Source organism: Polyodon spathula, chromosome 6 (assembly GCF_017654505.1).
Source record: "Polyodon spathula isolate WHYD16114869_AA chromosome 6, ASM1765450v1, whole genome shotgun sequence".
Lineage (NCBI taxonomy): Eukaryota > Metazoa > Chordata > Actinopteri > Acipenseriformes > Polyodontidae > Polyodon > Polyodon spathula.
The window spans coordinates 46,762,694-46,786,615 of record NC_054539.1 but is presented as its reverse complement, the minus strand read 5'-3'; the positions used below and the strand labels follow the sequence as shown (position 1 = coordinate 46,786,615).

Genomic DNA, 23,922 nt, shown 5'->3' with positions numbered 1-23,922 from the left:
AAAATAAAAAAAAAAGATTTACCTGCAGTGTAAAGTCAGTATAACAGACTGTTATCTAAGGCTTGGCACAGTATATGTGCTACAGCATTGTAAGATATACTATTTGTAAGTAAAATTGTTCCACTGCTATTTGTTTAGAACATCTGAGAAGCAGGATCATTAGTAATATAAACCAAATTATTTTAACAAAATGTTACTATATATTTTTCTGTTTTACTGATGATGATGATAATTAACAATAAATATCACAGTCAAATTTATTTTTTAAAAGAAACTAGCATTTAATATGAACATAAATATTACATCTTCATATAGACTTTTCTTTGAGAAGCTAAAATGACAGGAAAAGTGTCTATACTTGCCATGTTGTTTTGCTGACAGCACATGTCATTAGTCTGAAGCTTAGTGACTAAGGAAAGAGGTCGAGCAATATTGAGTTTTACTTTTACTTAAGAAATTCTTATGCGTTTTGAGTTTTTTGGAAAGGGGAGGGGGGACCTGTGATCTGAGTGAAGGGAACCCTTACTGACATGGCCATTCTGTCCCATTGAAAGGTCTGAATACAATAAATGCTGCTTTATCTTTTTTTTTCTTTTTTTTTTGTGTTAACAGGAACAAAATGCCTGGGTGTGCTTTAATGGGCAACTGGGACATTTGAGCTGTGTGTGTTTGAAATCTAAGCACTTGACAGCCCGGGAGATACCACAGGTCACCTGCCTTACTCCACAGGGATAGGCCTTAGGCCTTGCAAGAATTGTGCATAGATGAAGTGTAGTTTAAAATCCCTTCTCTACTGGAAGGCTCTCTCCACTAGACTATGGCCTATACAATTTAGTAAAACAGAGATTAAAAAAATGTTTGAAAGGGCAAGTAGCTGTGATGAAAGCTTTGACAGCTTGACTTTATAGTTTGTGGCTTGAAAATTAAAATCTGGAGCCAAGAGTCCTTTTTAAGTAGTTACAGCTTTTTTTATCCGAACGTAAAAGATTATTAAAAATAAGATTAAATAAATAAATAAATAACATTTATTTAAAAAAATAATAATAATATGTAGATTATTGCAGTGATGTACACATCCCCAGCAATCTGACAAGCAATGAATCAGCTTCAGTGCTCTGAAAGGCCATTGCACTAATTTGTGATGGAGCAGAAAAATAGCGGGCCCCTTTCGATTTCATGTGCAAAAAACAAAGAAAAAGGTATTGCCAATTTAAGTGCCATTTTTGTTAACAATCAGATCATAATGGATTATCCTAAATGCTTCTGATAGTGTCACGGAAAGCCTTGAGAGGGAAGGTGAGTGGTGTTTTTCATTGCAGTCAGGGGTGATCAGACAGGAGCTGGCCCATCCTCTGTGACAACAATTCTGAGAGTGTTAACCTGATTTTTTCATAGGGGCGTTGCATCAGTTTGTCAGGGTCATAAAAATCCTTGTGTATACTCTCTCCAGAAATAGCTGCAGGGCACCTTGCAAAGCCTCTGGCCTCCCTAAGTCACTGTCCTGCTTTTTAATTGCCACACAGACTCTGTGACACATGAGCAGATGATATGACGTTTTTAGTTCTTGTCACTAGCAAAACCACAATATCCCTTGTACTAGTTGTTAAGAAGCTGTCACGAACCATTAGCAGTTGGCCAAAGTTGCCCTATGGCATTTCCTCATGACATCAGCAAAACAAGCATAAATCACCCAGTGGAGCCTGCTGCTGTACTAATGAGGCTGTAAGCTTGTTTATGGACTAGCATCATTTTTATGATTATTTCCACCTTTTCAGCCTGCCTTCATAATTTGCCTTTATTTGGCGGCGGGAGAAGTCAACTCCTGAAACACAGTCGCTGCTGACATTTTATAAATGTGGCTTATAGCTGCTGCCATATGCCCAACCTGACGCTTTCCAAGTTAGTTCACTGAAGTTAAAAAAAGAAAAAAAAAATTAGCCCCAGACCTCACAGAGGTGATCTGTATCAAATTGCAGTGAAAATGGAAATGCCAATAAAATTGATGGCTTAGACTTTTCTTCAAGGTTTAAGCCTGCAGCAGTCAACCTTCCCAGTAAAAATATTGGGAAAACGAGGTTAAACATTTTAATAATAAAGAGGGAGAGAAAAATCTAGAGTGCAAACAAAATCGCTTGCCTAAGACTCAAGATCTTGTCTCCAGCCTTATATCCAGTCTTTCCTCCTCTGTTTCAACAACTCACATGGGACAAGATCAGAGTTTATTATTTTAGGCTTTCCCAAACATGCACTAATCTTTACACTGGATTGAAAGCATTTGCTTCCAATGAAAATCTTGTCTTAGATTACAAACCAGCAGTGTAATTTCCCTCCCAGATGGGAGTAGGGTAGCTCTATTTGCCTAAAAACAGTAGGAAGAACAAACTGCATTAAGCCAAAGCTGTTTTTGGCTTGAGCTAATGATGTAACAGAAACTTGTTATTTGGGTGGGGGGGGGGGGGGGGGGGGGGCGGTTGGCTGAGGATGGGTGAAAGGAGGGTTTCCAGGTCACTTCCACAGTGAGTGAGTGCATGGAAGCAGGCCCTTGTTTAAAGCTTTCTCTATTGTATCTGCATACGTCTTCACTTACAAAATTCTGTTTCTAGGGCTGATTCTTTCTTACAGCAGGAGAAAACAGGAAAGGCTCTAGTGAGTGTTTTATACGGAATGTAGAAAGCCTTTCCTCTCCTAATGGTGTATATAATGCAGGTGCCCTAAAGGCTTGCTTTCAGAAATTCTTTTGCCTGAGGTAATGGGAAGCAAAGGCTGTTTTAAGGCCTTGATTATTCTATTGATGCACAAAGCTGGAAAAAAATTAATCTCCACTGGATTACAGCAGATATTTCCATAAATTATCAATGAATGCTCCTCAGACAGGTGGTGGGTGTTGCCTGCTAAATGAAACCAGAGGAGTTTAGGAGCAGACAGGGTTAAAATATGGATATCTGGGCTTAGAGAAGTGAATGGCATTAGGTTTTGAAGTGCTTTATATTTAATCAATAAATAACTGTACCGGTATCCAGTTCTTTGGCTGGCTACTCTTCCTGTTGAAGACAGAAAAGTAGGTTAGCCCATAGAAATGTTCAATGCTGTTGAGTCATTTCTTTGCTCATGTTTCTGTTATGACTTATTATTTTATATGGTAAATTGCATATCAGTATAAAAGGCCTTTCAGTTCTAGGCTCTTGGTCGTAGCTGTATAGAATGCTTATAATAATTGTGGTTATAAATTAAGAATGTACATTGTATGTATTCATTAAATGCACAATAGACCTTAAGTGCTGTTTCTAGTTCAGAAACACTGAGCTTTCAACCCTGTTTTACCAATTTTAACCGCCTGCTCTTATTGAAACCGTATCAAGTGCTGACAGGTTGCAATAAGAACCTTTACAAAATGTTTGATTGTAATGCTGCAGTTTGTTCTTTTTATCATCTCTTTGTATTTGTATACAACTCCCACACATTCACTGGTGATGGTATTGTATAATAAAAAATTAATATTGCTGTTATATATTGGTTTCTTGAGTTTCAATGCAAGAGTTCACTGTGGCCTGTAAGTTCTTTTTAGGCAACAACTCAATGGCTTTAATATAGAAACATTCCACACAATGCAGGTTTTAGCACTTGACTTGATATGGTTTGAGATCATGTTACTATAAAGGAATAGTGCAATTTCTAATCCTATGTTCATTGGCACTCTGTTATGATTTGAAAACTAAATGCAAACAAATGTCCCTGAATGTTTTGACAGGTGATGGTTTGGACAACAGCGTTGCTTCACCCAGCACAGGAGACGACGATGACCCCGACAAGGAGAAAAAGCGCAATAAAAAACGAGGAATCTTTCCCAAAGTAGCTACAAATATCATGAGGGCCTGGCTGTTCCAGCATCTCACAGTAAGTAAACCTTCATTCCCATTGAGTTGCTGCTGCTTCCGCCATGTTTTCTTAATAACGGAAAATGTTCAGGAATATTCTAATTTTAGCACAGTTTTACTGATGTATTTATTTATCCAGGAGAGTACATTTAAAAATTGAATCCTACAAGGGGGCCCTGGCAAGATAACATAAACAGACAGCCGCAGTCACAAGCAAACACAATGACACTATTACACAACACACACGCACATACGCAAACACACACACACACACACACACACAGACATGCCAGTAGTTGAATAGATAAACAGTGAAATTATGAAAACTACTGCACTTAGTCCTAAGCATTATCAGCTATCATTCACAATAGACCTTACCCCACTTTAATCAAATCATGGTAATGTTTAGCTTTGAAGCAGAATATGTTTGAAGCTGAACAATTTAACTGCTGGGGGTACGAGTTAAAGAGACAGACTAAAATAATTGATAAGTCTTGTTTTTTTCCTTTTTTATTACCACTTGACAGTATCTTAATATTTTAGTACAGTGTGACCAATACAATATATAAATGCTAAAGACTGACCCATCAGATGTTATAGTATGTTGAAGGGGTGGGTGCCACAACAGTCTAAAGGTGACCTGACTATGTGAATGTGTGAGCATAATGCATTATGTAATTTTGGATAATCTATCTAAGCTGAATTCATTGAAATTCTAGAGTTTGCAAAGGATATTGCAAAACGTGACAGCTCTAAGATGAATGGTTTCTGTTTTCATTCTAAAGGCCAAGGACCATGGTGATATTGGCAGTAGGAACCATAATGAATTGGTCTGATCTGCTGCCCTATTCTAATGGAAGTATTGTCACTTTCTGAGGCTGCAAGTCATACCACTGTAATCCGAACTGTGGATGAAATACAGTTGCACATTCAGACCTTCATGCTATCACACAAATACTTTGTAAAATTGAATATAAGTTTAGGATCTGTGTGCATGTTGTTTGTATTACATGTCTGGACATTGGGCATCATATGAGATTAATGAAAAGGGTTTATTTACATCACTGGATTGTTCTGTATTAATCAACACATCATTGACTGATCCTAGCATTGTCCAAAGTTGACAAAAGTTTAAAGTAGCAGCACAGCAAAATGTGAGATAATTTAAGGCTAAAGACCCAGTGAGGAACAGTTTTGTAAGTGCATAACCCTTTGAAATTCAAACAGAAGGCATTTGTGATTTAGCTCAATTGCTAAACACATATCTTAGGGTATGCAGTAATGTATGCATACATTCATATTTGAAATTGCCTTTCAATGCCTTAATGTGATAGGTGATTATATAAGTACATTCATCATACATTACTACATTTCACAGTTGGTGATTAATGTCTACAATAGAAAAAAGAAACATAATATGGACTATTTCAGCTTTTTGAAGCACAGCTAACTGAATATTTTTAATTGCTTGAATTCTGTCATAGTAATGTTTAAGTAAACAGTAACACCAGTTATTTAAAAAGTGTACCTAATGACTGAGAGTAAAAGGATGACTGGCAGTTTTATCATAAGTCATAACCTTTCTATGTAAAATGCAGATGTAAGGAGATGTGATTTGTTGCATCAATGAGATTAAATAACTAGATTTTAGTATTACATTATTATAAGGTTTTGAGTACTAAAACAATACCTGGATTACACCAACAAATACAGTGAGGCAACTGTGGTGTCAAATTATATTAATGATGTTGATTTTCCTAAAGTATTTGTTGCCAGTAAAATTGAAATCAATTTTTTTTTTTTTAAATTTATTTTTCAACAATCACATGTTTGTTTGGGGGTTTTTATGTCATTCAATAGAAACATTCAGTCAAACTTTACAGATCTGTGGTGTATATAGATGTTTAATGATAAGGCTATATAGATGCAGTCCTAATGCCAATGCAATGGTGTGTGCCTCAGCTTGGAATTTTGAAAAACTGTAAAATAGGTAAATAGCATGGGTCATAAAGCAGCCATGTATTAATTTTGCTTGAATCCACCTTTTAGTCTCTTTTTCGTAAGCCCGGGCTTGTGCTGTCTGGGTAAGTGTTTACACGGCTTGGAAAATGTGCAGTATCAATCAGTAGGAGGTGTCAGTATGTGTGCTGTTAGAAATTTTATAAAGTCTTACAGTTTTTACAACAGGGCTTCTGAGGAATTCAACCCGGCTCAAAGTATGAGTGTGAAAGTAGGCATTACCATGGCATGGAAAGTGGGTGCTTTGCTGTGTGCAAGAGCTCGTGGAGTCATTTTCATTTGGGGAGGGGTGGGTAGATGGGTTTTACCAAGCCCACACAAAGAACTATGAGCCATTGTTTAGAATTCATTAGCAGACTAAGTATGCCTTGAATTGGTTACTACAGGTCCATTCCAGACAGTTTTTAGTGTTTGTTCTGAATTAATATTTTTTTTTTAAAAAAATGCTTGGAAATAGATTTATGGAAGGATCTTTTCCGCTTATGGATAATATTTGAAAATAAAGGTGCCAACTTCATTCTGGGTGAATGCATGTTTAGAAAGAAAAGCCACAACCCAACCATTATAGTTGGATGTTGATTTTGTTTATCCTCATTGTTTTTGGTTTGCTTCATCTTAACAATAAAGGCGTAATTATGGCTGGCGTCCTAAGGAGAAGTGGGATTCTGTTTTTTCTGGTTTCCCTTGCATGTAATTGGAGGTTTTTATCCTCCCCCCCCCCCTTCGCAATTGGGTATTTTCTTGTTTAATTTAACAAGAAATGAGTAGTAAATGAAAGCCATTGCCCGAAATCCCACTGTGACTGTGTTTTGCACTTGGCTCCCCAATGAAAAGGCAATTTGTGAAATTATGTGATAGAGTAATTAGATGAAACCCAGGCTTCAGACTGTTGCCATGCAGACGTTGTGAGGGCTTGCTGGAACAACAGATTATTACCCTGGCAAGCTGGCTCATTGCTTCTTCCTTTATTTGTAAACAGAATATTTAGCGTCTGAATGCAAAAGGAGCCCGCAATCACAGCTCGTAAAAATAAACCACAGCAGAGCTTTTAGAATATTTTACAGAGTATTCATGTAAAAATTGAACTGGAAGGCAGAATTCCTGTTAATGCAATTAGGATCTAATTTACCACCCTTTGCACACAGATGCAATAATGCCTGGATAGTTATTTTCCCTGGAAGCACATGAGATAAACCTCAATGCAGCAGTTCTTGAACAGAAACAGGTGTGAAAACTTCCATAATTCATTTTAGCGTTCTAACCGAACCAATTGAAGGGAAATATCTATCACAAAATTCTAAATTGAAGAACTGGCAACGGGCAGTTGACCTTTATGTATTGATGGGTTTTTAATGCTTAAGTAATTTCAGTCAAAACTAGGAAAAATCTATCAGGTTGCAGAGTCCTTGTTTTGCCTTATAGAATTTAGGACAGAATGACAGATGTTCAGCACATGACCCTGCTATGAATTAAGGCTTTGAAAACTAGGTGTATAGGATTTTTGTATATTGAATTCACATAATAATATATGAATGAGGGAGATAATTACACTGTGAATGAGTGCTTTGTGTGACTGGTGATAAAGCTAATGTTACATTTTGTCAGCTTGATCAAAGGTAAATGGAAAACAAGCCAGGCTTCTAAATAAGCTCTGTCAAAACTGCTATTTTTGCAGTTATCTTTTATTATATGATGTATTTTCATGTGTGACAGGATAGCGTCACGGCCCAAGCTGTTATCAGCAGGAAGAGAGACTCGGAGACAAGGAAGCTGCAGTTTAACCACTAGAGTGCACATTTAATAAACAAAATGACAAATAAACAGGCATAAGGGCCAAAACAAAAGGTGCAAACAAAAAAGAATAAACACTCATATGCTGGGCATTCTCCTTCACTTTACAAAAAACAAAACAAACTCCACCAACAAACAATCAATTTCTGGCTCCTTTTATACATGTGGCCACTCCTCAATTAGCACCAATTACCTAATTGGGGAATGGCCACACCTGTAATTGCTGGCGGAGACAGATTTAACCCCATCGCTGCCAACCTTACATTCTCATACACACACATTGCACGGGCTTCCGTCCTACCACATCATGGCATTTCTATTCTTGGTCGAAATTATTTACCCATCTATATTTTTTATTTCTTTTGTGATAATGAATGTAGATAATTTAAATTGAAAAAGTAAGGTGAAATAAACTAATCTAAAAGATTGTGATACAAAACATTTCTGTTAGGCTTGTTATGAGTATGTTTTAATATTCACAATGCATGAGAAAAAAATGTCCTGAAAGCTGTCAGGCCTGGGCTGTGTAATGCGGTACTGAGTGATGACAGAATCTTGTCAGTTACCCTCATCCAGTGCCATTGCTATGGTGTCAATACACTGTGATGAAACTTGTTATTAAGGTTCGGACAGCATAGTTGGTGGTTACTGTAGCCGCAAGCCTGCTTGTTGTCGTGTATTAGAGTCTATAGCCTTTGGTGTTAGAAAATAACCAAATCTCTAATGACGAGGACACAAAAACTGCTCTGCGAGATACGAATTTCAGATATTTGCCGCTGTTGCTTCCAGCATGGCAAATACAAACGTCAGTGGTCATTAGCTGCCATACAATGTGTGTCTCTCCTATCTTTTGCATCTGGGTTATTAAATCAGTTCAAAGTGACACAAAACAGTGAAGTTTCTAAAGTTCTTTCAAGATATTTTCGTCTTTTTGTCAGCTGATACTGCTCAAACTTTGTCAACTCAGCCATCACATAGGTGTGTTTCAAAGATTCTGGCACGCTAACAGGCCTAGTGTCTTTGACTGCTTGTCATAGAAATGCTACTTTCGGAAATGTGAGCATGGTACAGTTAGTGGAACGAGAGAGCCTGTTGAACTACATCGTCAAAATGTCCAGACCATTAAGGGTCATGGGTAACCAAGGCTTCAAATGCTGTTAGTCATTGGTTGTTTATTGCCGGAGCCCCAGAATGTCAGCACACTGGTCACCCACAGCAACCTGGGTTAGGCATTCTGTCACGGGTTTTGGCAGGGAGCCTACTTCTCATACTTCCACATCACATCACAGTTGCTCACAGCTCATGGGACTTAAATTCCATAAACTTGAAAATAGAAATGAAAAAAGCATAGACTTCCAGGGAAAGTTCAAAACTAGCTTGCTCCTTCTGTGTATAGATGCACTGTATTGTATGTATATACATATGACAAGAAAAAGCCATTCACATTAATATTTATACCTTTAATTTAGCAGCCTAAGATCTTTGATTAAATTTAGCAGCCTAAGATCTTTGATTATTTTGTAATTTTGTATTAGCAGCCTTACAGTATTTTCCATAGGTTAGCCTGCAGACTGAGCCAGTTATGTCGCAGAAGTTTGACTGTCTTTTGTTTTGAAGAGATTGAGGAACATTTGGAAGTAATGAGTTTATGCCTATTAAAAGACGCTGGCAAAAGGGTGCAGCTGAGCCAATTCATCTACTTTAGTTCCCTGTTGAGCTCTGGTGCATCCCAGTCTCACACCTTGGAGTGAAAACATCATCAATTACAAGGCTGACAGGCCCCTGGGACCCTGTGTAAGAAGCTCATTGGGGGTAGTCTTTGTGGACCAAAATAACCACCGGTATTCAGCAGCATTCATCACTTTCAACCCTCACAGGCGGCCTGAATAAACGGCAGGGTGTACTATCAGAGACCGAATTAAAGAAAGGATTGCCATCAACCAGCTTGATGTGGGAAACTAGGATTGCCTCTGCTGTCAGTTCGACGTTTGTATGTAAATGAATCCTTGCAATGATTGATCATAGCAGATACTTCCAATGGCTGACCTACTGTAAGCAGAGTTTAAAAAATAAATCTTTTGTATCTAGTTGAAGGGGGAAGTGGAGTTCCTTTTTTAACGTCTCTAAAGGGCATTTCAAGTGCAATTCTTGTAGCATTTAAGCTGCTGAAATCTACAGAAGCAACACATTTATTTCAGTGTATTCTGTGCTTTTAGATGTAAGGCTGATCAGCTTCTCATCAAATATTAAGAAGGTCTGTACCATTGGAAATGTTTAACTTCAACTATAATTTAGAATCTTTTTTTCTCTATAGGTGCATACAGATTAACAAGATTGGAGGAGTTACCCTAGCCATGCCTTCTCTAGATAATCTAAGCCTCCGGGTCTCGGTAATGTGGTTTAATAGGGTTGTCCAAATAAACAGAGATTCTGTGAAAGCCTTTATCTCAGAGCTGACACTAGTTCTCACTCTGTTGTGCCTTTTTCATTAACAGCTGCATGTGAAGAGTTATCAGGAGTTAGTGGCAGCTGATAACCTTTGTATGTTAGTTTAGTTAAACGTTATTAGACTGACAGCAGCAGACAAACATTACCAGATCTAGTAGGTGCGAAACAGCAGTAGGCTTTTATTGGGGGATTCACTAATTTGTAAATCCAATAAAAATTACTACTTCACAGACATGGCAAACTCCGGGTGTGGTTATTGTAGGAAAGCTATGACAAAAATAGTCAGTATAGTTGTGAGGAGAAATGTCATTACGGTATCGGAATGCCAGCTCTTGGCTATTTGGCCATTGCGGGCATGTCTTTTGGATTCCCATTTTGGCAAGCACATCATTTCACAATGCATAAAGGTGAGGGTTATTTCTAAGACAGATAATTGAACGTTAATACTCGCTGACATTGTCGTTTGAATGATGTGTCAACCTGACAGGGCCAGTGTGCTTACATCTACTGATTGGCCGCGGACAAAGGCTGTGTTTGTCAGCTTAGACCTCGGGCCTCACTGTAGTAGAGCCACGGATGATGCAGCCATTGATCATGAGATGCCGTCTTGGGGTAGCACGTCTTCTAAAAATGCTCGGTATGGTGGTTCTTATGGTCTAGGGCTTAGTATATACCAGGCATAACTAGAAAGCATTCTTTCAGTGAGGGCTATATCTCTGTCTTACACTAGTGCTTAAGTATGTACTGTATATACACAGTATAATATATGTATGGAGGACAACATATACCGTAAAACTTTTATTTACAATATTTGCCAGCAGACTCTGCGTATATTGGAGACCGGCGATTATTTGAGACTGGCGTTTGTATTAGATCACTAACTTCACATGCTTCACATGCTTCACATGCTTCATGCGGTCAGTGAGAAGCCGCTAACACGCAACCTTGTAGCAACATCATAACTCAATTTAAACATTACAGCAACTTTGTTAAAAGGTTGTGTGCCAGTGGGAACTAAGTAACAGTTTTGTTTTATAACAAAATTATATTGTATTGTACACCCTCAGGTATAAAGTGAAAATAGTATTGTGGTCTTTTTATATGCACTGGTTAACAAGAATACAGTAGCCTATGCAATATGTTGGAAAATGAACAAGCAGAAGTACAAATTTGTATTTAAAAACGGAATTAGATCTACCATTGTTAATAATAATAATAATAATAATAATAATAATAATAATAATAATAATAATAATAATACAAACTTCTAAAATGTTTTAAAAAATAAACATTAAAAGCAATAAGTATTATTATCAAAAATAATTTATTGTTTAATCTCAAACTTGTATATTGTTAATACAACAAAAAACATTAAAATACACCAAGAGGTTTGTATCTGGCCTACTTTCAGCATGCTTGTAATTATCAAAACTTTTAAAAATGTAATAACTGCATTAAACAAATATGCATTACATGTAGGCCTACCTTAAATTACGTTTTCTATTATAATGATTTATTAATCCTCTGAGTCACTTTCACCGCTGTCACTTATTAGCAGTTTTACAGTAACATGCAAGTCTTGGCTAATTACCATTGTCAGAAGCATAAGACTATTAACTATATATCTGTAACAATGCACGGTAGAGTTTGGCATTATGTAGTTTTTGGGGTGAGCACGAAGAAAACAATAACCGCTGTTTGAGAAGAAACGTATACACTCAGTCATTAACACAAATGACGTCGACAAAAATACATTAATTGATTTTATGCCATTATCCATAAGTTTGCAAATTGTTTAATGGATCCCATATCACAGCTGTGTTGAATCCTAGACCCTTTTAAGATGCCTTTATCTTTGTTCCCATTGATTGCTGCACAGCAAAACAATGGACACCACCATATGGGAATATTAACCCCCAACATCTTTCGTATTCTACTAAATAGCATCTAAAGTAAGCATGTATTGAATTATTAAATATGTATTATATGTGCCATTGAATTAATGGACCCTTGTTTTCTGATGTATTCATTTCACCATGTTCTTTTTGAAAGGGCAAAGGGGGAGAATCATATTACAGAAGGCATTTTGATGTTTTAAATCACTTAACTAATGTACTGTCTACACATTTCAACTGGACACCTTCTTGGTAGTTGCACACTTTACTAACAATTGCAAACTAACTGAATATTAATCTAAATTATATATTTTTCTTGGGTTGCTTTTTAGAGCATGGTCGAGACTACATGAAGGCTAAGCTTTTTTCTATTCAGATATCTGCTTAATATTTTAATAGAGGCACCAGGAAAACAAGAGCATTAAAAGGTGGCTTGCTTGTTCGTTACACCAGATAAAATCATTGATTTGTAAAGAGCTACACTGGTAGAAGACATTGTGCTTTTTGGAGTTTGAACTTTCTCAGGTTGAGGGAAAAGACATCTTCATATAACAGTGTGATTCTTTTATCCAGAGAATGTACGAGACATAAGGGAGCAATTGCAAAATACTTTGACCTATTTTGTAACTTTTTTTCCATCCTCAGGATACTTTTATTTTCCCTGCAGACCCTTAAAATGAGCATTAATTAAAATAGTGAGGGCAAAAGGGTAATTATGATAATAACATAATAATATCAGCAGGTTATTAGAATTTACTGTGGTCCTGAAATTACTTCCTTCAAGTATCGCATTTCAGAGGTATTAACTAAGGTTAAAGCTTGGGACTTGGCAGCAAGGTGTAAGATCGTAACTTAATTCCCATGGTTTAGAATGTGCGTTGTGTGTGTGTGTGTGTCTGTGTGTGTCTGTGTCTGTGTGTCTGTGTGTGTCTGTCTCTGTGTGTGTGTGTGTGTCTGTGTGTGTCTGTGTCTGTTATTGCAGGTACGAGTTGGGTTGGTCCAGTCTGATTTTAGCAGGTTGCATACTGTGAGCATGGTCAAGGACAATCAACATTTTGCTATAATCTTCAGACACTCAGGGTTTTACTGTAAGATGTCCTTTTATCCAGGAATGAAGCCAAGCTGTAACATTGTAAAACACCCTTTTAATTTTGTCCCTGCAAACAAAATCAGACAAGTTGTTGTTTGCATACCATGCTGTTCATTTGTTCAGGATTGTGGAGGGGGGCAGGAATACCTTTATTGCTACTATTTGTACCTGCCATGCTCAAATCCATGTCCCTGTAGATATTAATGTCCACTGCAGACTGCTGGCAGTCTACTTCCAGCTGTGGTAGGCACGGTGCAGTGAATTGCTTTTGAATGTTCTTTACTCAAATAGGCAGTAATTACAAGCTTAAAGAGGTTTAGTGGTCCAGTAAACTACATAATCACCCCTGAATTATCCCAGACTCATCAGTTGCAGTCCAGCAAGCTCAAGTCACTGTTTGCATGCACTCCTTATTACATAGCAACCTAAGCAGCAGGTGTGGAACAGCAAGCATCCCCCTTAAATACAGCTTTCTGATGGGGACAATGATCCCTACTGAGATATGGTACTCCCGAAGTAGTTTAACTGGGAAAATGAACACACGTAGGGCAAGTGTCGGCTTGCACGGCCCCAGCTAACATGGGGGGAAGCTTGTGTGAGTTTGACATTGTTCTCCGCTGGCTGGACTGAACATTGGTGCACTCTTTTTTTAAGGGGAGGAAAAGCATTTTTTTCCATTACCACCTGCTTGAAATCGCTGCTTTTCACAGCATTCATTCCTATACAAAGCAGTGCTCTGGTGGAACTTGTGTAATGATTTGGATGCAGATTTAATTTAAGACGCTTCTCTCTAATGGAACTTGTACCTAAACAGGCATGAAGTGCCTTATCAGTCGGTTAGTACTTTAACCAGCCCAAAATGTATTTTTGGTTAGAAGTTTGTTATCTTGGAATAGCAGGCCCAGCGATTCTGTTTCAATGGTCAGTGCTTTACACAGATTGGGGGATGGGGGAGGGGGGACACGACAGGAGGACAGTCTGTTGGATTTATGTTTAATATAGGTTACGTTTGTCTTTATGTGTGAGGCTTTTGTCTTTCAGTTAAATGGTTTAAATGAGTTACAGTGAATTGAGTTGTTAACCACTTTGCCATGATAATCTACATTGTTTATATTAAGCTTATATTTAGCAATAACAACATTTTAACTTTTTCTTTTCTACATTATTATTATTTTATTCATGGTTATCACTGTCATGAATAAGGCTTAACAATTATGATGCTCTAATAAACTTTTAGATGTATTCTGATTTTTCCATAGAACTTGTCTGTTGCATGAGATTCCCTCAGTGCTTATACTTTAATTACTTTTTCAAACCAAGTGAAGTTACATGATGTGTGCTGTGCCCACAGGCAAAGTTCCTGTACTTTCATTGAAAATCAACAAAACAGGGATGTAAATTGGACAGATTAATCAATGTAGCAGAGACAGCTTTTTAATTTTTTTGAGAGTCTGATGCTGTTGCACAGCTACTTGGTCTAAGTAGAAATAGTTACATTCGTGCTTGTTCTTTTAGTGACTAGATAATGGTATAGCAGTTCTAAATCATTAGGGAACTGCATTTTTTTCTAAATGAAACCTTCTTTACATACCAGAAAAAAATGATTTTGCTTTGTGCACAGTAAGGTTGCAAACTTGTATGTGTTCTGTGTGAATACATGAATAAAATGTTTAGGAGTTGAACCTCAAGTTCTGTTTATTTAGGAGTCATACCAAAAACGATAGATTTTTCCTTGTGGGGGTAGGGGTATTGATAGGAGATGCCAGCCAAAAGGTTTCTGGATTAAGGGTTAGAAATACTAAGGTGAAAGCATAAAACTTGACAGAAACATTTCAGTGCATGGAAACAAAACTGCAATCTGGAAGAATTAATTTTTGAGTTCACAAAAGTTACACAGGACTTCAATAAAGCAATGCGTTCAGCCCATCTGTGTGGAATGAGATTGTGTACTAGGGAGCCAGAACAAAGGAACAAAGAAGGTCAGGAGGAAACATTTTGTTTTACTGGAAAATATTTCAAGAGATAAATTAGGCAGGATAGAAACCTGTTATGCTGCTTTTTTAATTTTAAACTTGTCTTTGATCAGTAGTGAAGTTCTGCATTGCCCCCTCATTGGAAGGCAGAAGCCATAAAACTAGGCTTAGAACAGACAAAGGACAATTGCTTATTGGGGAAGCTTCTTAAATTCTCTACCACTGGTATTCATTAACTGTGTGATTGTAACAGAGAATGAGTGCATGTGTACAATTTTTGTACCAACACCCCCCCCCCCCCCCCCCCCCCCATATATCCTCCATCTTTGCATTCCTCATGTGTATCAGCCTGTGCTGATAATAATTCAAGCTTTTTATACACCATGCACCACTTTTGTAATGTTAATCCATTGTAGTAAGTGAATCTTTGATCATATTCAGCTGGGGGGAAGAACGAAAGCTCATTTAATAGCAATTTTTAAATATTTTTTAATTGAAAAAGCCTGGCAGTTAAATAGTTAAACGTAACAAAAGTCTATAAGGCGCTTTTTTTTTAGGGAGGTTCTGTTCATTACATACCAGAGTTTAGCTCAAGGTCAGCTTGTATTAATGTGTTCAACTTTGCCGTGGAGGAGGAGAGATGGAGGCAAAGGGATAAAAGGACTTCCGAAATTGTTCTCCCAACACATTCAGCCAAGTAGCAGAACATTGCCTTGATAAGGGGCATGTTGGAGGTTTGCCAAGGCTCCTCCTGCTAATTTCTTTTTGCACTGCCTTGTTTCCAAACCCTTTTAAAGTATAACCCATCAATAAATATACTCCTGATTTTTTTGTTTTGTTTTTTGTCCAAACAATTTTTTTTTTTCTCAGAAAAGGCATCTAATGGCATAGCTTTGTTAACTACGGTTTCTCCTGTCCATGTCACATTAAATTCGTAATCCAGGGGGTCTTACAGTGGAGAAGGAGTTCTGCCTGCCATTATCTCGGCGGCAGGCTCTGCTCAAGATTATTTGGAAATGTTCTGCAGCCGTTACCATGTGTTGTAAGAGAAGGAAAGGCAGCAAGAGAGGGAATGTTATTGATATTGGTTACAAGAGAAGATAAGATAGAAAAAGTGTATCACTGTCCTGGCATCCGCAATTGCAGACAGTGGTGGAAATTTTGATGAAAGGAGTACATTTGGACAAGAAGTTTCATTAAGATAGGAGGCTGGACATTTTCCATCTGTGCTTCTGATGCCTTTTGCTTAGCATCAATAGAGCCTGAGAAAACACTTGATCCCAGTTTCATTGCCAAACATATAACAAGATTTGTCTGTTGTGACATTTTTAAATGCATTTAATTTAATGGCATAACATTTTGCACAGGAAATGAATTATTTGCTTCAGTTTTCACTGTGCCCTGTACTTTCTGAGTCTGGAAAAGGGTTAAAATTGGATACATAGTGTCACTGTTGGGTATCCATTTGATTTGTGTGAAAGGAACTGTAATAGTGTGTATGACATTCTGGATTTTACATGGAAAGTGAACAATACACATGACCTCTTTTAACACAGAAACATCTGTACATAAGCCTCCAACATAGTAGTTATTAATAACACAAGAACACTGACAAGCATTGTGTTTAAAGTAATTGCCCTTTGCTTCAAGCAAATTATTCTGTTTTTAAAGTATTCATTTTCCTATTTGTATGTGCATTTTATCTGTTACTGGATATGACCCTTTTTTCAAAAGCTCGTGTGCTGGTTTAAGTCTAGGAAGCTGACTTTGCTTTACAGTCTAAAGGTGTTGTTTTATGGGCTATACTCATCTTTGAGGTGTTAATGTAGATCCAAATGTCCCAGTCTATCACTCTGATTGTAATATTTAAGCGTATTTTTCCATCCTAATGCATTTTCTTTCTCCCTCTGGCCTCCTACATATCCTTCCTCAGGTTCCCATCCCGATCAATTGTTTGCAAATAGTTAAACTTTTAAGAGATAATGGTATGAGGCCAATACACTCAACAATTTGCAGTGTCCAAATTATCCATTATTGGACAACAGTAAAAGTAACTCTGATGGGTTGAGGCGATTGTGGTTATGATGGGTGTTTGATAAGTGATATAGACGTTAAATATTTAAGCTGTAACTAGCTCAAATTGTGAGAGAGGATACAGAGAGAGTGAGTGAGCAACCAACTTCCCCCCTATACAGACAATATAGGGGAAAAGTTGCTAGACAAATAATGGTTATAAATGCCTTGGAAGGGGACTTGCAGTGATAGGCTTGGCAAAGGTTTTATTCTATTTACTGTCTTGGAAAAAACAGCAGAAGCTTTACCATGATGCTTGGCTAGATTTCTAGTGCAGGCCTCACCGAGCCAGTGGGTGGGAAAGTAACAGAACAGTCAATGTTTGTGTAGTAGCATCGCCTACAGCATGCTGGTTCATCGTCAAGTCATGGGAACTCTTGGGGAACTTATATTTGACTGTATCATAAATTTGAGAAGAGGTCACATTTTTTGTTGATAAAAGTTAAGATGAAAGAACTAATTTCTTGAAGTCATATCTTTCATATGATGAGAACAATTATATTTGTTTCAGAGTGTAGTGCTCTGAGCCAGTAATCAAAGTATTAAGTGATCAGGTGACTCTTAAGGAAACCGTGCCTTAGGAATGTTGTTTTCTCACATTTTTAAGCAGTTACTTTCCTTACAGTGACTTAATTATTGAAATGTCTAAATGTACCCCAGTACGGTCTTTTGAAAGCAAATCCTGAACATTGAAACTGCTGCATGGTGACGAGACCTCCATTCCAGTAGCTTGAGGCAGGATTGCAATTATAGTTTACTGCATGAAATTAGACACGGTTTGTATCAATTACCTAAATTCAGATCACATGAAAATGACAGAGAAGAATGGTAAGAATTTTTTTTTTTTTTTTTTTTTTTATAAAACTAGAGAAAGTGGAGGAAATTATTTGTATTAATAACAATACATACAAATATGCACATATATAAATGAGAAAAAAGGGAATTTCCTGTAGTGCAAAATGTTGTTACCTGCGCAGTATTTAGCATTTGGTAACCCTGTCGTTGCAAAATTTATAAGCATTGTTTTATATTTTCCACTGGGACTATTTTACAGGTCATTTTTACAAAGTTTTCTTATTGAATGTTGCATTAAAGTCCAGTTGGGGTGGCACTTTTGAGAGCCCAAAAAAAAAAAAAAGTCCTTTCTGATATTTTGCTGCACTGGTAAGTTAAAGTTTGCTTACATAAAGAACTTACATAGGAAAAAATTGAATTTCTTATGAGACAGTTTTGGTCTATTACTTACTCAATACTGGCATACACAAAATGACAATAAATAAATATATGCATATATTATTGACTTAATAATTTAAAAAGTTTTTAAATATAATATATATATATATATATATATATATATATATATATATATATATATATATATATATATATTATATATATATATATATTATGATATACAGTGTATAATTTTTATTTTGGTACCATGTCTAATTTCACAAAGTATCACATTCACAAGCTTTGCAAGTTAACCATAAAATAGAGTATAGTTAAATTCAAGACAAAGCTGCCAACTTAGGGAGTGATTCAGTTTCCTGAGTTTTATGTTCTTACAGCTTAATCCAGTGATGGTTTAGGAGGTAAAGGTTTTATAGTGCTGGATCTCAACAGCCTCTGAAAAACAGCAAGGGGTTGATCACTGATCCATTTCACGAAGAGCGAGGGTGAAAATTGTCACCATGAAGCAGTTTATTGTGTTGATGTGGTATACTATAAAAAACAGCTATGAACGACACAAATAAACAGCCCTTTAATGCTGCAAACCCCTTTGAATTGTTTTGAGCTGAAACTGTACTCTTTTGTTTGCTCAGTTGGTTAGGTTCGCTGCGTTTTTTTATGATATTTGGTGGTAAATACTTTCTGTGGAAATGACTTTAAAGGAATTAGTAGTTTTCACAGTACAAATGGCATCAATAGAGGTACATTTTCTTGTGTTATTCACCCAACCTTTGTTAAAATGGCAGATTCTCTAAAGGGACTACTAGTCCTATATTAATGTCTAAAAATAGATTTTTTCTAAATTTGGTAGGCTGTGTTAGGGGGTTAAGAAATCAGTTTTCTGTGTAACTAATTATGAAAATTATGAAATGAACGGAACAGTATACAGGAGTAACTAATTTATTACATTGTCAAAATGCATATAATATAATTCTGGAATTGTTCACTAGGTAGCACAGCAAGGCCATTTTAAACAAACCTTTCGTATTCCATTCTCTAACTAATATTACATTTCACTTTTCCATCATGCATTCAGACCGTTGCAGCTAAATAAGTCTGTCTAGAATAAATTTGAGTGAGATTGTACAGGCAGTACCCTAATTAATGTAGCTCCTTCTACACTTCACTTAACTTTATAATTGGCTTGCCTTTTGCTGCCATTAATTACATGATTTTATATTCCATTAATGATTCTGGGAAAGAGACACACCTCGGCTTTCACGATAATTAATGACTGTATTGAGACTTCTGCTTTGCCAAGATATTTCATACTAATATTTCTTAGTAAATTTCTCTTTTTTTTTATTCCCTTATCTTTCAGCACCCTTACCCCTCAGAAGAACAGAAAAAGCAGTTGGCACAAGACACAGGTCTCACTATACTACAAGTGAACAACTGGTAAGTAATTTGGCTTTTGTGTTTACATGCAATCAATACGCCAGCCTCTGGCAACCTGCAGCTAATGATTTGAATTAATACAACACACCCTCATTTACTGTCTGCTCTCCCTTGAAATCAATTATTCTATTGGGGATATTGCCTGTAGTTTTTTTTTTTTTTTTTTTTTCCAGTGATGAAGAATATAAGTTTATATACACAAATATGAATTTCCAACTAATTACCCCCCCCCCCCACACACACACACACACCCTCCCTCCAGTGAAATAAAAGCATTGTTTCTCTACATTGCCTGTTAAAATAATCACTTGAAAATAGATTATAAAACCTCCTAACAAGGCATAAAACCTCCTAGCAAGGTGTGTTTTGTGTTATAGTGTGACACTGTAATACATTCTAGTTGCAAATATTTATGCTACTGACGGCCTTATTGGAAACGAATATTGAAACCCAACACCAGATATAACTGTGTGTATCTAATTAATTGCCCACATTCTGCAGATAAATGTTTACGGTGGGGAAATTCTATTCTTTTTTATGTGAAATAGCGGAAAATGGCAAAAGCAAGCCGAAACTCCAGTAGAAGGTTCCCAGCGTTGAGCTTTTTCATTCAATAAGTGTCAGAGATTAATATTGCTAAGGCTCTGATTACATGGCATAATCCATTTTGGCGAATAAGTTGGGCCTTGATATATGCATCACCTGCATTAACAAACCCTGCTAGGATATAGAGACCAGGGGCCAATGGGACGGATTTCAGATATATTAAACCCCATTACAGAAAATGTAATTTCTGTCAACATAATCCCATGTATTGTTCAATTTAGTACCTTGGAGATGACTAGCTGCTTACAATATATTTGCCTTTGGAGGATTAATTTACAAAGTGCACTATCTGTTGGACACAGGCAGACTGACATAAGGGAAGCTTGTTAGGGTTATCAATTTATATGACCTTACAGCAACCCATGGGAGATCAATTTTTCAGCTGTGTTAGACAGGGGTCTGAAGTCAGTATATAGCGAGCCATATTATCACTCTTTTTTAAAATGGTTTCAATGCTTCAGTGTGAACATGATCAAGGCACTGCAAGCCTACAATGATATGGTGGCAATGAATATGTGGTGTACTCTATGGGGTATGAGCTATTAAACCTACATGGAGGGATCTTTGTGCCTCTGTTTTTTTTTTTTTTTTTTATTATTTAAACAAAAATAACGCCTTTACAGCTACAATTCAATGTAGATTTATGGCAAAATCCCTAAAATTGGTGCCTTCTTGGTGACCCCCCAAGCGATGCAAAAAAATGTCAGTTGTTCTTCATAATAAAACCAAAAAAGAACAAACCCATTTTTTCTACACTGAAGGACAAAAAGCTTTTTATTACATTACTGAAAGATAGTTGATATTGCTTTAGGCATTTCCATAAGCTTTAGAGATGTAGTCACAGAACACAATTGACTTTCTGCTACCGGGCTTCCTGTAAACTCTGTGACTCAGTTGACCTGCGAGAGGCCTCCCTGAATCAAGTAAATCCTTTTTTTTTTTTTTTTACAGGTGTTTAATCCATACCTGATGCCAGGCTTCTTTGTTTAAACATATAGCTAGTAAAACGTTCCATTTTTTTTATTTTGTTATTTGAGGCCTTGTGTCTTAAAATTGCAGCTCCCTGCCAACTCTTAGTCGCTTGAGGGAATAACACACAAATCATTTTTTAACTTCTGGATAAATTCATTTATTTCGGGTGTTTGCTATGTAAATGTTTCCCCCAAAAAAACCAAAAAAACTCAACAGAGCCCCAGCTTCTTTCTCCAGTCTCCCAAACGTGTTAACACATGTACATTTTTTATTATTAATGATGAGGCCCTGTAAATCACTGCTGCTGAGATTAAATAAAAATGCTAAAGGCTTGACGGGGTGCAGATCACTCATAAATTATAGGCAGCAACACACTGTGAGGGAATACATGAACACAAACGCATGTCATGTAGCCCAGGAGTCGGCCTGCTATAGGGACGAGAGACCGGCTTGAGGTGGGGCCTACTGGCCAGTTTTTCAGAGGCGATGAGTAAAAGGAGCATAAAATGATGAGAATGAGAGGGGGAGTCTAGCATGAAATTTGATTTAACTAAATGTTTGATCTGGCAAACTGCTCCCAGGTACTTGTTCCAGGTTACGTCCCTGTCAAAGGAAAGAGCCGGCTATTAAAAAGCGTGAACTGAATTGTATCGCCGCTTGTATCTAATCACACTTGATAAAAATGTTTTTCACTGTATACATACACCTTTTATTTGGCTTCAGCTATCAAGTATTTACAGAGGTTGGCAGCAGTTGATGCTCAAGTGTGTACTGTAGTTTTTCTTTCAGAGTGCAAATAATCCAGCACATACATAGTCTTACTAAACGGGGTGTAGATTTACTACCATGGTAGCAAAGTTCAGTGTATTCTTTGTTTATAGTTCTGTTCTTGAAAGGGCTTTTGGAATCATTAGGAATTTGGTGTGGTGGTGTTTGCCTTTGATCATGTTCATTGAGAAGGTCAGTTTCTTTTTTTCCCCCTTCTCAGCAAAAATCACATGAATACAATATGGCAGTCATGACTGTAATGCTAACAGTCAGACCCAGAAACACTGTGTCAAGATCTTTTAACACCTTTACTGAAAAAAAAATGTTTCTTTTTTTCTTTTAATTTTGTATTGATACACAGAATAGAACAGCTAAATCAGTGGTTATGCAAAACACAAAGCATTCCTCCAAGTTAAAATTGTACAGTTTTATTTTACGCACTACTACCAATTCTGGCATCTGAAGTAATCTGTTCTTCCAAACTAAATACAGTACAATTTAATATTCCCACATAGCAAAACAAAACCTTGCAATGCATTTATCATAGCTATACACATACACACACACACACACACACACACACACACACACACACACACACACACACATATATATATATATATATATATATATATATATATATATATATATATATATATATATATATGTGCTCTCATCTAAATATAATACGATCTCTAATCCAAGTTATTCATAGCATCTGAGGTTTCCTTGATCACTGCTGTTGCTCCAGATAAAAAGTCAATTCCTCAAAACACATCATTGGATTTGGCTGATGGCGTGGGCTGGCCTTGGAATCACATCAGATAATATTTTCTGTTTGTTAGAAAAAAAAGACAAATCTCAGTTCACTCCTATGTAGCTATAGCTAACAGGTGATATGGATGCCATCCTTAAAGTGTTTGGCAGGATAAATCTATGCTTGGCACCCTGTAAACACAATATTATGGCAGTAAAATAGAGATTAAACTACTTTTCAGTTGGACCTCTGACACAACAAGAGACTGTAGCAATATAATAAACAAATAAAACAGAATATTTTTGTATAACTGGATGCAAATAGAGGCGCTTGTTTTGCTATGAAAGCAAAAGCATTAAAAGACACTCCTCAATACACAAGTGATCTAAAATCAATTGGGGGTCATCGGGTTTCACGTATTGTCCATCCTTTTCTTCCTGAAGTAATTTAATAATACTTTAAAAGATGGTGTTTAAACATCAACGCTAGATTGTTTTGTCAATAAGGCTGCTTTTATGAATGTCTTAAAAGCAGGAAAAGCAGTTTTGAAAGTGGTTGGCTACTTTTCAGAAAATTCTCAGCTAAGTGTGTTTCCTTTTCTGTACTTGTCAGTCTAAACCCAGAAAGGAATGAAGAACACAAACACCAATCACTGGAGATTTAAATAGCTTGCCTTTTTGACTGCGTATTCTATTCGCAAAGCATCAGGAGCATGAAAATTGTAAGGAATTAAAGTTGCTAAAATTTGGAGAGTAAAATTACAGTTTTAGTTTTATTTCATTTGCCTGCTTTTAGTGTCTGTAATTTTATGAGAAAAATAAATAAATAAATACAAAGTGCATTCATAAGGTTATTTGGGTGCTTTGACACAAGCAAACTTTTTTGTTGTACATGTTCCACAGCAGATCTCGGATGTCTGACAGGTGTGTTTTGGAGTCACTTTGAGTCTAACCACTTGCCCTGCAGCACCCATTCCAATCCCTCTCAGTGAATGTTTTAGTTGCATGAAAACTATCATATTTTT

General features: G+C 36.7%; 1 protein-coding gene across 2 annotated transcripts in view; it reads left to right on the top strand.

Moving 5' to 3' along the window:
• Window positions 1–23,922, top strand: part of LOC121317242 (homeobox protein Meis1-like) — a 68,379-nt gene that overhangs the window by 31,777 nt on the left and 12,680 nt on the right. For both annotated transcript variants that reach the window (XM_041252951.1, XM_041252953.1), the window contains exons 8-9: window positions 3,749–3,894; window positions 19,719–19,795. In XM_041252951.1, coding sequence (XP_041108885.1) covers window positions 3,749–3,894; window positions 19,719–19,795 — 223 coding nt within the window. The remainder of the gene's footprint in view (window positions 1–3,748; window positions 3,895–19,718; window positions 19,796–23,922) is intronic.